At 48.5% G+C, this 12,265-nt stretch overlaps 1 protein-coding gene across 2 annotated transcripts in view; it reads left to right on the top strand.

The window, feature by feature from the left end:
- Positions 1 to 12,265, top strand: part of FBLN5 (fibulin 5) — a 79,080-nt gene that overhangs the window by 50,615 nt on the left and 16,200 nt on the right. For both annotated transcript variants that reach the window (XM_005562039.4, XM_005562038.4), the window contains exons 5-7: positions 818 to 940; positions 4,601 to 4,717; positions 8,616 to 8,735. In XM_005562039.4, coding sequence (XP_005562096.1) covers positions 818 to 940; positions 4,601 to 4,717; positions 8,616 to 8,735 — 360 coding nt within the window. The remainder of the gene's footprint in view (positions 1 to 817; positions 941 to 4,600; positions 4,718 to 8,615; positions 8,736 to 12,265) is intronic.

The raw sequence follows: 12,265 nt of genomic DNA, 5'->3' as shown, positions 1-12,265 counted from the left end.
AGCTTCAGACTGAAAGATTTTCATGAGTAAATACCATTAAGAAACTGAACTGCCAGCTTCTGTTGGCAGCGAACTTTTTTTTTTTTTGAGACAGGGTCTCACTCTGTCTCCCAGGTTGGAGTGCCATCGTGCAATCTCGGCTCACTGCAACCTCCACCTCCTGGGCTCCAGTGATCCTCCCAGCTCAGTCTCCCGAGTACCTGGGACTACAGGCGCATGCCACCAGGCCCAGCTAGTTTTAAAATTTTTAGTAGAGACGGGGTTTCACCATGATGCCTGAGCTCATCTTGAACTTCTGAGCCCAGGTGATCCACCCATCTCAGCCTCCCAAAGTGCTGGGATTACAGGCGTGAGCCACCGTGCCTGGCTGGGGACATTTCCTTTACTTCTGTTTTGTTCTCAGTGGTGTTTATCACAGTCCTGTGGACACAGTAGGTATGCAGCAGACCCCTGTTTAACATATGAATGAATAAGCCTAATACAAAATGGCTTTCTAAATCAAGTAATGGTTATTGTCAAGGTGATGCACCTTCAGGGAGCAATGGTATAGGATGGCAGAAGGGTGCCTGAGGATATGTGTTCCCTTCTTGGCATTTCCCTTTGTGGATTTCTGGTGAGCAGACTAGCTCAGCCCTCATTAGAGGTTAGTGTCTCCTAGAGGTGCCCATCAGGGAGGTGCTGCCACCTCCTTGGGTGTAACCTAGCAACCTTATCAACTGCCTCCCGGCCAAGACAAGCAAGCCACTGGCACCCCTGGTGGCTCCAGGGCTCTAGATGGATGTGGGTGACATTCTTTGACCTATGTCTTGTGTTACAGATGTGGACGAGTGTGCAACGGATTCCCACCAGTGCAACCCCACCCAGATCTGCATCAACACTGAGGGCGGGTACACCTGCTCCTGCACCGATGGATATTGGCTTCTGGAAGGCCAGTGCTTAGGTAACAGCTCTCTGGGGGGGGTCACAGGGACTCCTGGAAGTTAACAGTTGCCAGGGGCATTGTGAGGTGTGGGCATAGCTGGCTGCCTAAGGGTAGTAAGCTTTTCTTTGCCAGGAAGGGTGGGAGGGGTGGAAGGCTATTGAACTTACATGTGTAACCCCACCCTTGAAAATCAGTTGCCATCATCGCCATCTTGTCATCATTATGGTTTTTGAATGTATGTATTTATTTTTGAGACATAGTCTCACTCTGTCACCCAGGCTGGAGTGCAATGGCGCAATTGCGGCTCACTGCAACCTCTGTCTCCTGGGTTCAAGCGATTCTCCTGTCTCAGCCTCCTGAGTAGCTGGAATCATAGGCATGTGCCACCATGCCCAGATACGTTTTGTACTTTTTGTACAAATGGGGCTTTCGCCATGTTGGCCAGGCTGGTCTTGAACTCCTGGGCTCAAGTCATCTGCCCGCCTCAAAAGTGCTGAGATTACAGGCGTAAGCCACCACGCATGGCCTTGAATGTTTTTCTTTCTGTTTTTCTTTTTCTTTTTTTTTTTTTTGTATGGAGTCTCCCTCTGTTGCCTGGGCTAGAGTGCAGTGGCACGATCTTGGCTCACTGCAATCTCCACCTCCTGGGTTCAAGTGATTCTCCTGCTTCAGCCTCCTGAGTAGCTGGTATTACAGGCGTGTGTCACCATGCCCAGCTAATATTTGTATTTTTTGTAGAAACAGGGTTTTGCCATGTTGGCCAGGCTGGTCTTGAACTCCTGGGCTCAAATGATCTGCCTGCCTCAGCCTCCCACAGTGCGGAGATTACAGGCGTCAGCCTCCCAAAGTGCTGAGATTACAGGCATCAGCCACCGTGCCCAGCCTCAAATATATTTTTTAAGGGCTATAGTTTTGGATATATTTTTTAAGTTTGATTTTACCTCAACTTTCTTCCTGTCTTCACGAAGTTTATATCCAGGCCAGGAAGTGACAGAGGTGAGGATTATTTTGCTTTAGTTAGAAATAATGCTAAGAGAAGGGAACACTTTCGCTTAGTCACAGAAAAGTGGCAAGTCTTGAATGTGGATCAGTAAATCCTGATCTTATATCAGTTCCTTCCAACACCCTGTCTTTGCCCTTCCCCCCGATGACCACACCCACCCCACGGGCGATGGCCTTAGCCTTTTACTCCTGAGAAGTCAGTCGTCACCAGTGGAGAACTGCCTTTGCAGTTGGCATCTGCTATCTGATCTTTCTGTTTATTTTTACTGGAAGGTTATTTTCCTTTCTTCCCTTCTAGTTTTGGGTTTAGCCAAGTGAATGAATTCATAGCAAACTGTAGCTGTCACTTCAATTTCTAATTCTAGGGTGTGATTTCTATGCTGTGTTTTCTAGAAAAGCCCTGCCAGTTTGAATTCTCTAAGACACCGTTCTGTTGCCTGAAAGTCAGTCCTGGAGGAGTTGAGAAACAGATCCAAACAAAATCATGGAAACAAAGGAAAGCTACCTCTTTCCAAGTTTCTTGATTGAGGCTGAGTAGGTCTGCCCTCAAGCCCCGTCCGAAGCTTCCTTGAGGCCTAGATTGGCTTGATTCTCCTTTCCAGGCTTGCACGCGGGCGTCTGTGAATATGACAGTTCCTGTGCATTCAAACCAACCTCTGCTATAATGGAAAATTTGATGCTACTTATTTGAACATAAGCAGATCAGTGAGAGAGAGTTATTTGTACAGGAACTTAATATGTCGAATTTCAGAGCTGGAAAGGATGTCGAATATTATGTCATCCAACTTTTATAGCATCGCAGACTGAGACTCAAAGAGAAGGAACATTTTAGACAAAGTTAAAGCGAGTTGGGTCAAACTTCCAAGTCTCCTGTGTCTCAGTCTAGTTTTTTTTTCCCCACCACAAGGGGCGCTGGAGTGGTGGGGGAGACCGGGATATACCAGCCCTGTTACAGAAACCCTCTGATGTGAAGGGTGCCAGCAACTCGGACATTCCTCTGCCTGGGAGGGTTGTTCTCCTCCTGGGAGCACGGAGCTTTGGGAAGGATGCTCATAGATGCCTAGCATGGTACCATGTGGCCCAGCCACTCATATTCACATCTGAAAGGAAGACTTCTCCCAGTTATGGCTGAACTCCTGCCCTCCCCTGGCTAAACTCACCTTTCCCTTTCAAAATGCAAGTTCCATAGCCACACACTCTCTGTTCTGTGTACCACTGGAGATGCTGCTTTTGCAGAAAAATGAGGGGTCGGGGGGGCTGCCTTTTCTCCAAGCTACCCCCAGTGAAGGGTACCCTCTCCAGCCCCTGCTGCCTGCCTGGCCTTGGTGATGTGCCCAGCTGCACTCTGTGAAGAAGTCAGGGCCAGCCACTGTACAGCCAATGGACCTTCTGTGCAAGAGCTGCCCTGCACTCAGGTGCAGTGCAATGGGCCAGGTTAGAAGTAGCCGGGACTTAGAGACAAAACAGAATCACAGGACAGGGCACAGAATCTGAGAAGGGCTAAACAATAGGTAAGGGATCAAAATGGGTCTCGGAGGTGGAGTCCTTCCTGGCAGTAGGTGGAAACCAGGCCCAAGGACTGAGGCTCTAAGCCGGCCTCCAGAGACCTGGATGGCCCCTGGTTCCAAAGGAACGGGGGGACCAGGGAGGAAACCTGGTGAGATTTGGGGAGGTGGGGATAAGGACCAGTTCCAGCTACAGTCAGATCAACTGGTCACAGCAGGAGCCTGTACTGGTGCCATCTCAGAGTCTGCCAGGAGGCTGGTGATTTCATTCACTACCCTTACCCCACAGGAATGAATTCTCCAGCCCATTATCACATCAGCTTGGGGTGTTGAGAAGTGCTTTCCCAATGATGTCAGGCTCCCCATTGATGGATACATGTTACAGGGAGGTCACATTGCCCAGCTCTGCTCAAAGGATCCATTCACCCACAGTGCCGCCACTTTCCCTGGCAAGGCCAGCTATGGCTTGGAAGAGGTGTGTTTATCCAGAGTTTTATGTTCACTCTGGTGCAAGGAGGAGATCCAGGGTGAACTCCAGCGTCCTCATATTACTGGATTCATGGGTCTCCAGGGTCATGCTGCCCAGCTCGTCCCAGCCTAACTGGCTCTTGTTCCTGACAGCTGGACATATTCATTGTTCATGGAGCTGGCAAGGAGCCTATTGGAGTGATGCTATGGATTCTTCTTACATGTTAAGCAGACTGGACCCTTCCCGGGTAGTGGAGCCTCTATATGGAATCTTCTAGTTGAATCTTAACTTTGGATAAATCTTAAGAGCTGGGTAATCTCAAATCTGAGAGCTGGGAAAAATTGGAGAGCCCATCTTGGACAAACCTTAGTGTTGAATCTTAGAGCTGGGTAAAATTGGAGAGCTCATCTTGCCCAACATCCCACTCAAAGCAGAAATTTCTTCTGCAACTTTTAGGATAGGTTCAGGTATTTATGGGACTGAGATGGGTTGAGGAGGAGAAAGATTGTGGGGAGACTGAGCCTTGTAATTGAGACAGCATCACCATCCATGACACTCAGTAAGCACTGTCTTGGCTCTTGTTCCCCTTTGCTTCCCTTCGTGATCCTGTTTGGGAAGAGCTAGGCAATCATGCCACACTAGTGGGGGCATCATTGAGTGAGATGGAGACCTGTCTCACTTTGCGTGCATTTCTGTTTCCAGACATTGATGAATGTCGCTATGGTTACTGCCAGCAGCTCTGTGCGAATGTTCCTGGATCCTATTCTTGTACATGCAATCCTGGTTTTACCCTCAATGAGGATGGAAGGTCTTGCCAAGGTATGTGACATGCATGATAACTTGGACACGATGTGAGACACTAGCTGCAGCCTTCTTCAGCCCCTGGCAGCTTATGTTTGTGGGAAACACTGCTGCTACGGTGTATTCCCATTCCTTGTCACTGTGCACCCATCCCCATTGCTGCAGAAACCCGAGACCTGAACCTTGCTATGCGAAGCATCTCAAAAAGTGCTCTGAATATGGCTGAGGGTAGGACCCTAATCCTCCACCGGCTGGGAGTGTACAGTTTCATGGATTTGCTTCTTTTCTGTGTCTACTATCCAGAAGTAGCCTTGCTGGCTTTCTGGCCTAATCAGAAATTTGGTTCCATGTCCTATAGCCTAAGTTCAGTTTCTGAGGTCTGAGGAGGGTTGGTCAGGGTCCCTGACCCTCCATGAATCATAAAATAAACACATCCATGCTAGGCAGGGGTGTCGTGGGCAATTCTGAGGCCTCTCATTACACTTTTCCCTCCAACCTGTGCCAGGACGGCCTGTTCCTTAGCAAAGGGTCTAGTGGTGGTGGTAACGTCCCCTGCTGCTCAGCATGCCCCCACAAAACCAGACTGAAACAAAGGCATTTTTTGGCTTTCACATGATCACTTGCAATACTGATAAGTAAGAAAAACAAGTTGCATGCCTATTGTGGTTTCCATCTGAAGGTTTCTTCTGCTCAGGAAGTGAACGGGGGACTTAAGACCCAAGGAATTAGCGCAAATCCTGCTTTGGCCCCCGGCTTCCTCCTCAACTTCCAGCTCCCGGCCCAGGCCTCCAGCCCCTGGCAGCTGCTTGGCCCAGGTTGGAGTTGGAGGCAGTGCTGCGACACAGAATGAGGTCTTTGTCTGGAGACCTCAGGTTTTGCAAGGCCCATTTCCTTGTTTCATTCACCCTTGGAGTTCTGGCTGGCAGGCTCCTGGCCATCGAATTTGGAGGATATTATGTCTCCTTTACTTTAATTGTAGCTAAATTGTCAGTAAACAGGAAGGCATCAGTGTTAAAGAGTTTGATCCTAGATTCTTTCTAAGTCTCTCCTCCAAAGCTCGTTCTGCTAATTGTTCCAAGAAGTCTGGACTGTGTTCCTCACACCAAAAGAGGTCATTTTCTTCTGAGAGTAGTCGCCAGGCCGGGAGGTTGAGGAAGCGGATAAACAAGGGCCCTTCCTTCCCACTGGAGCAGGAGCGGGCGCCTGGCTCCCTTACTGCTGCGATAAGCAGCTTAGGGCAGATGCAGGCTGCTCTGTGCCAAGGCCTGAGATTGGAGGTACCAGCCACAGGCTGGCACAGTGCACCCAGTACCTCCTGAGGCATAGCCATGCTCAATCCAAAAGGCACCTGTGTCCTTCAGGTCTCTGAGGGACAGGTGTGTGAGAAAAAGCAGATAATACACCTGGCAGTGCCAAGTCCACAGCACAATAAAGCAGCAGGCCCGGCACCCAGGCCTGGGTATGGGCACTTGGCCACTGGGATGCTGCATCAGCAGGGCTGATGGGCAGCACAGGGTGTCGCATACTCCAGTGAGCTTTTGCAATCCTGACTCTTCGTGTGTGGGAGAGTGCTTTGCACACTCAGAGCATTATCACGTCTGTTCATCTCACTGAGCTCTAATCATAAATAGCCTCGTGAGGTCAGCAGGCAGGTGTTTGTGGCTCTGCTTTACTGAGGAGGAAATCAAGGCTCAAAAAGGTTAAGCAGCTTGGCCAAAGTCATGCAGCCAAGTGGTAGCAGAGCTAAGAGTAAAACCAGGAACCCAGACTTCTTGTCCAGCAGGTTGGAGTGGGGCCCTGTGTGCCCTCAGCAGATTCAGAAGGGCATTTGGAAAGGGCTGGCAGGAAAGGGCAGTGAGAACCCCAGGTGGGCAGAATCATTTTGGTCGCCCTGCTCTCAGAAGCAGCTGAGAGCGGTGAGAGGGTGGAATGAGTTCATTCATCTCTGAGTGGCCAGCGCCTGGCCAGAGGCTGAGGCCACCAGCCCTAACACTTGCCAGCACTGTCCTGTCTGAACTTGCACTCAGTGGCTTAGCACAGTGGACATTTTCCTACCCCGTCCTGTCCCCAGTGAGGAAACCCCAACCTCCCACGGGCACCAGTGGGGGCCGGTGTCTTGCTTGACCCTCTCTCTAGAGCTGTTCATTTATTTATCTGTTTTCTCCCTGAGAGCTCCAGAGATGCCAGGAGGCAGGAACTTCGTGGCCATGGGATTCGCCTCCCCTTTAAGAAAAGCCTCTCAAGCTGCTCACTGTGAAGGCTTTTAGCTCTAAAAACACTGACATCTCTTTTCAGAGGCCTAAGAGGTTTACCTGGACTTGGGAAGAGGATAGAAAATCTCTCAGCTGGAACTTTGGCCATTGGTGTATGGAGCATTGTGGGATGGTACTTACTGTGGGTCCGCCAACGCCAGTGGGAAAGGGGCTCTTCCCTGCCCTCCCCGCACCATGAGCTGTGCAGAATGAATCTTGGTTTTTATGGAAAGGTCCCTGACTCATGTTCCAGTTCCCATTATGTCCTTGTTAGCTAGTGGACTTGGGTACACCTGTCGATCTTCAAAAGCAATTATATGTATGTATGTGTATATGTGTGTGTGTGTGTGTGTGTGTATATATATATATATATATATTTTTTTTTTTTGAGACAGTCTAGCTCTGTCTACCAGGTTGGAGTGCAGTGGCATGATCTCAGCTCACTGCAACATCTGCCTCTCGGGTTCAAGCGATTCCCTTGTCTCAGCCTCCTGAGTAGCTGGGATTACAGGCACCTATTACCATGCCTGGCCTAATTTTTTTGTATTCTTTTAGTAGAGTCGGGACTTCACCATGTTGGTCAGGCTGGTCTCAAAAGCCTGACCTCAGGTAATCCACCTGCCTTGGCCTCCCAAAGTGCTGGGATTGCAAGTGTGAGCCACCGCACCCTGCCTATACTTTTTTTTTTTTTTTTGAGACAGGGTCTCACTCTGTCACCCAGGCTGGAGTACAGTACCATGATCTCAGCTCACTGCAGCCTCAATCTCCCAGGCTCAAGTGATTCTCCTTCCTCAGCCTCCTGGGTAGCTGGGACCTCAGGCATGTGCCACAACACCTGGCTAATTTTTTAATCTTTTTGAAGAGATGGAGTCCCATTATGTTGCCTAGGCTGGTCTCAAACTCCTGGGCTCAAGCGATCCACCTGCCTCAAAGTGCTGAGATTACAGGCATGAGCCGCTGTGCCTGAAAAATGCTTAAACAATCTTATTGATGCATAATCAGTGTATAATAAACCGCACCATGATTCTATTAATTTTGACATACGTGTACCTGCATGAAACCACCACCACCGCACTCAAGATAATAGATTTCCCCTTACTCCTTGTGTCCTTTGGTGGTCTTCTCCTTAACCTACTTAACCTCTAAAGTGGGGCAATGGTCCTCATTGTAAGGATTAAGTGAGTGTAAGATCCTTTCCTAATGAGCAAAGTTATTTATGCATAATAAATATATTATTAGAATCATCATGGTTATTTGTTAACCTGAAACTTCCAAGTCAGTGAGGGTGAGGGGAGTTCATGGACGAAATGTAACAGGTGATAGGAAGGAGCAGGTGTTGCCTGGAAATTCCTGGGGGGGGGGTGTTGGAGCATAGACTTACTAGCAGGTGTATATGCGTATATGTTTATATCATGTGTATACATATGGTTTCCACCTTGCCTGACTTTTGACCCTAGAAGGGACATGTGGATGGAGGCCCTGGTCCTTAAGTGAACACTTTCAGATCTGAGATCATGCTCCCAAAGGTCCTGGATGGAGAGCCTTGGTACCTGCAACTCTGGTCTCCTAGTAGTGGTAGATTAAGTTGCTGGTGCTTTTTCTGCCTAGTTATTGTGGCTGTTCTGTTGGGAGGACAGTCAGCAATGTGCCTTGGCTTTCCACAGATGTGAATGAGTGTGCCACCGAGAACCCCTGTGTGCAAACCTGCGTCAACACCTACGGCTCTTTCGTCTGCCGCTGTGACCCAGGATATGAACTTGAGGAAGATGGCGTTCATTGCAGTGGTAATGGGCTTTGGCATTGGAAACTTCCACCTGTACTTGGGGCCTGGCAAGAGTTGGGGGTTGAAGGGCAAGGGCTTCCTTCATAGGTGTTTCCTCTCGTTTCCTGGACACATGTCTAGTTTGGGACATCCTCCAGGGCAGTGGGGTCACAATCACACAGAACAGAGATGAGTCACTTCCCAAAAGGTGATGTGGAGTCTCATTTTCCTTGTCATCTGACCCTTGACGCAAAAATCAATGGGGCTACCTTCTGGGACAGAGGTAGGGTTGATGAGGGAGAGGAGTCACCCGATTTGGCATGTTGGTTTGAGAGCTGTCTGTCCTCACCCAGCACCGACTCAAGTCTTGGCGATATCACAGAAAGTACTTACAGAGGACAGTGACCCAGGAATAATAGCATATCTTTTTGGGCAGGGTTGGGGGGAACATTGAATGAATGAGATCATGTATGGAAGCACACATGCTCTGTGAACTTCTGAAATAATCAGTGCCTCACTCCAGGCCTGGCACCCAGGGAACATGCAAAAAAAAAAAAAAAAGATAGTTCTCGAATCAATGGATAAATGATTGAATGTTGAATGAACGAAATCATAATAATTTGTTGTGAGAACATAGATGTGATGGGTTAGTTGACCTTTTATAAATTCCTTCCAAGCCCAAGGAAATATGATTTTCTGCCCATGCTAGTTTATGGACTCTATTATAATTTTCTTATTAACTCCCTCTTTTTTTCCCCTAGAAAGTTCAATTTTTTTTCTTAGTTAGAAAAATATTACTGGATTGTAAACTCCTTGAGAATGGGGGCCACCTCTTACTCATATTTATCTCTGTAGCATCCCACATAGAACCACACACAACTCCTTTTCTTTCTTTCTCTCTCTTTCCCTTTCTTGCCTTGTTTTTTTTAAAGGTTGGATTAAAGTACACTTCATTTCAGCCACTTCTGGCATCATCAGCAGTTGTGAATTAGCAAAGTCTAAATTAATAATGCTTCACTGTGCTTTTCAAAATAAGTGGGCCATACACTAGGGCGTGAAAAATCTTTTTGTCCTGCAGAATGGAAAGTTTCCTAATCCGGGTTTTATTGTAACAGGAACTGACCCAGGTCATGAATGGAACTTGTGTGATAGTCTCACTGACGCCTGAAGTGTTCTGGGGACAGAGTCCCATGAAACAAATGAACACCTCTCCCCAGGGCCAGGACAGTCAGAGCCACAAGCAGGCAGTTACAGAGAGCCTTGGGCTGATTAAATACAAGGCCCAGAAACAGAAATAAAATACCCTCAGGCATGAAAAGCCACTTTCTTCCTAGATTTCAGTTCCCTCCATGGCATTCCTTGGGGAATTGGGGCCAAGGAACTAAGAAGTTTAGAAAATCTAACATGATGTGGTGAGATGATTTGTTTCTCCAGAATGCTCTGTTAATCCACAGATGTTTATTGCCCCACTGCGTAGGCTGTATGGTAGAGTGACCCTGGAGGAGCTGAGTTCAAATTCCAGCTCTACCATGTACTATTTTTCTTGAGCAGGTCACTCCCTGAGTCTCAGTTTCATCCTTTGTTAAAAAAAATCAACCAGCCAACCAACCAACCAACCAACCACCCTCCTAGAGTGGTCAAAAGTTAAATAGGTTGGCACAGTCCAGAGGGTGGCCCAGCTCCAGGCTGGTTCCAGGCTGGCTGGAAGCTGCTGCTTCCCATGTCCCAGGGAGGATCCAAGGTAGGCGGGCCATGGAGAGACAAATATTCGTGCCCACCCCACACCACTCTGGACTTTTCTCTTTCAAGGAGGTTTTTTTGGACACAGTGGAGTTTTAGTCATTACGTGTTAATTTATCTTCCCTAAGTGTAGGTGTAAGAGACTTTTGGCTTCTTGAGAAGCTTACATCCATGTCAATTTGGCAAAGATTTTCAGTTGACTCATTTTGCCCCAAATGGCCAACTTGTCCTCCATGTTCTCCATGATGCACACCCTCCTGAAGATTTAATGTGACCCCGGGATATGTAGGCTTTCTAGAGCAGACTGGCCCAGGATAACAGGGTGATGGAGAGAGTCTGTTTCTGCGCCTTCCTACTTAACCCCTTTCTGCACTTCTCCATTTCCCGCAGGCACTGTTATCCTCACTGTGTTATCACAGCTGAGTGGCCCCTCCATGTAGCCCCCGACCCCTCCTAACCTTGTCTCTTAGGGATTTGCTAAGCTGAGCTGTTCCTGGAAACCATGGTGCGTTCTCCTGTGGAGGAGTGAAAGTGGCCTAATACATGCTCCCTGCCAGAAACTGACCTTGTATTTCAGCTTTCCCCTGGAGGGTGGAGCCACAGCCCTAAGCAAAGTCTGGGAATTGCAGACCCAAAGATAAACCGAGTAGGGTCTGTTAGAGCCCCTCCCTGCCCAGTGGGAGTTGGGAGTGGGTGCTACACTCTCCATCTGCCCTGGCGCTAACCCTTCTTGGGCGATTGCCCCAACCTCAGGGCTCCCCAGCTCCACTGATCCCTCAGCACAGTTCCTCAGGGAGACATTACAGTGTCGTGTTTCCAAGTGTGAGATCTAGAGGCTGGGTTCAAGTCCCAGCTTTCCTCCTTACTTGTTATCTGTGAACTTGGACAAGTCAGCTAACCTGTGTAAGCCTCAGTTTTTCTTCTGGAAAATATGGAGAGTAATAGCACCTCCTTCATGGGGTTGAGGCGAGAATTAAATAAGAGGAGGCATGTAAAGCATTTAACCCAGTGCTTGGCATGTAGGGAGCCTCAGGGATTGACAAACATCACTACTACTCTACTGAAAGTATGAATGGAATCTACAAACTTAGACATAAAATAGGACACTCTCAGTTATGATGGGCTGGAGCCAGAGACCCGGGGCTCTACAAGGCTTCTGGGGGAGGTGGGGAGGCACGACCGAAGCAGATATTACCTGAGCACACTTGACTTTTCAAATCAGCATCCTAATTCTGCTGGCTGAGAACCCATCACCTGAGGACCCCTGAGAGAGACAGGAAGGAGTTTTTCCTTCTGGGATGTGAGAGGCACGAGGCGTGTAACACCCGGAATTATCTGATGGTGGAGAAGTAGCTTCTTTTGCGTTGACACCCTCTCTGGGTGACTGCAGCCACCAGCGGTCTGTGAGTGAGAGAGTAATCCGAGGACATGTCACATGGGGAAACTAGGGAAAGCAAGTTTTCGGGAAACAACAAATGTAAGAAAAACATGTTTTCTTTGGCATGCTTATCGAATAAGGTTCAAACAGGGGCTCTGTTGCCAAACTCTGTGTGTGATGAAGAGTTGGCTTTTCTGGAACGTCTGCTTCTGCATCAACCACCATAGCCCATGCAGATGAGTTGTAAATCACATGGACAGGGGCTCCCCCTCCACATCAGGCTGGCTGGAAGCTGCTGCTTCCCTTGTCCCAGGGAGGAGCCAAGGTAGGCGGGCCACAAAGAGAAAAATAATATCCCTGCCCATCCCTCACCACTCCGGAGTTTTCTCTTTCAGGCAGTTTTTTGTTTGTTTGTTTGTTTGTTTTTCACAGTG

This window comes from Macaca fascicularis, chromosome 7 (genome assembly GCF_037993035.2).
Source record: "Macaca fascicularis isolate 582-1 chromosome 7, T2T-MFA8v1.1".
Taxonomy (NCBI): Eukaryota; Metazoa; Chordata; class Mammalia; order Primates; family Cercopithecidae; genus Macaca; species Macaca fascicularis.
The sequence above is the reverse complement of the archived record's forward strand: the minus strand, read 5'-3'. Positions and strand labels throughout refer to the sequence as shown.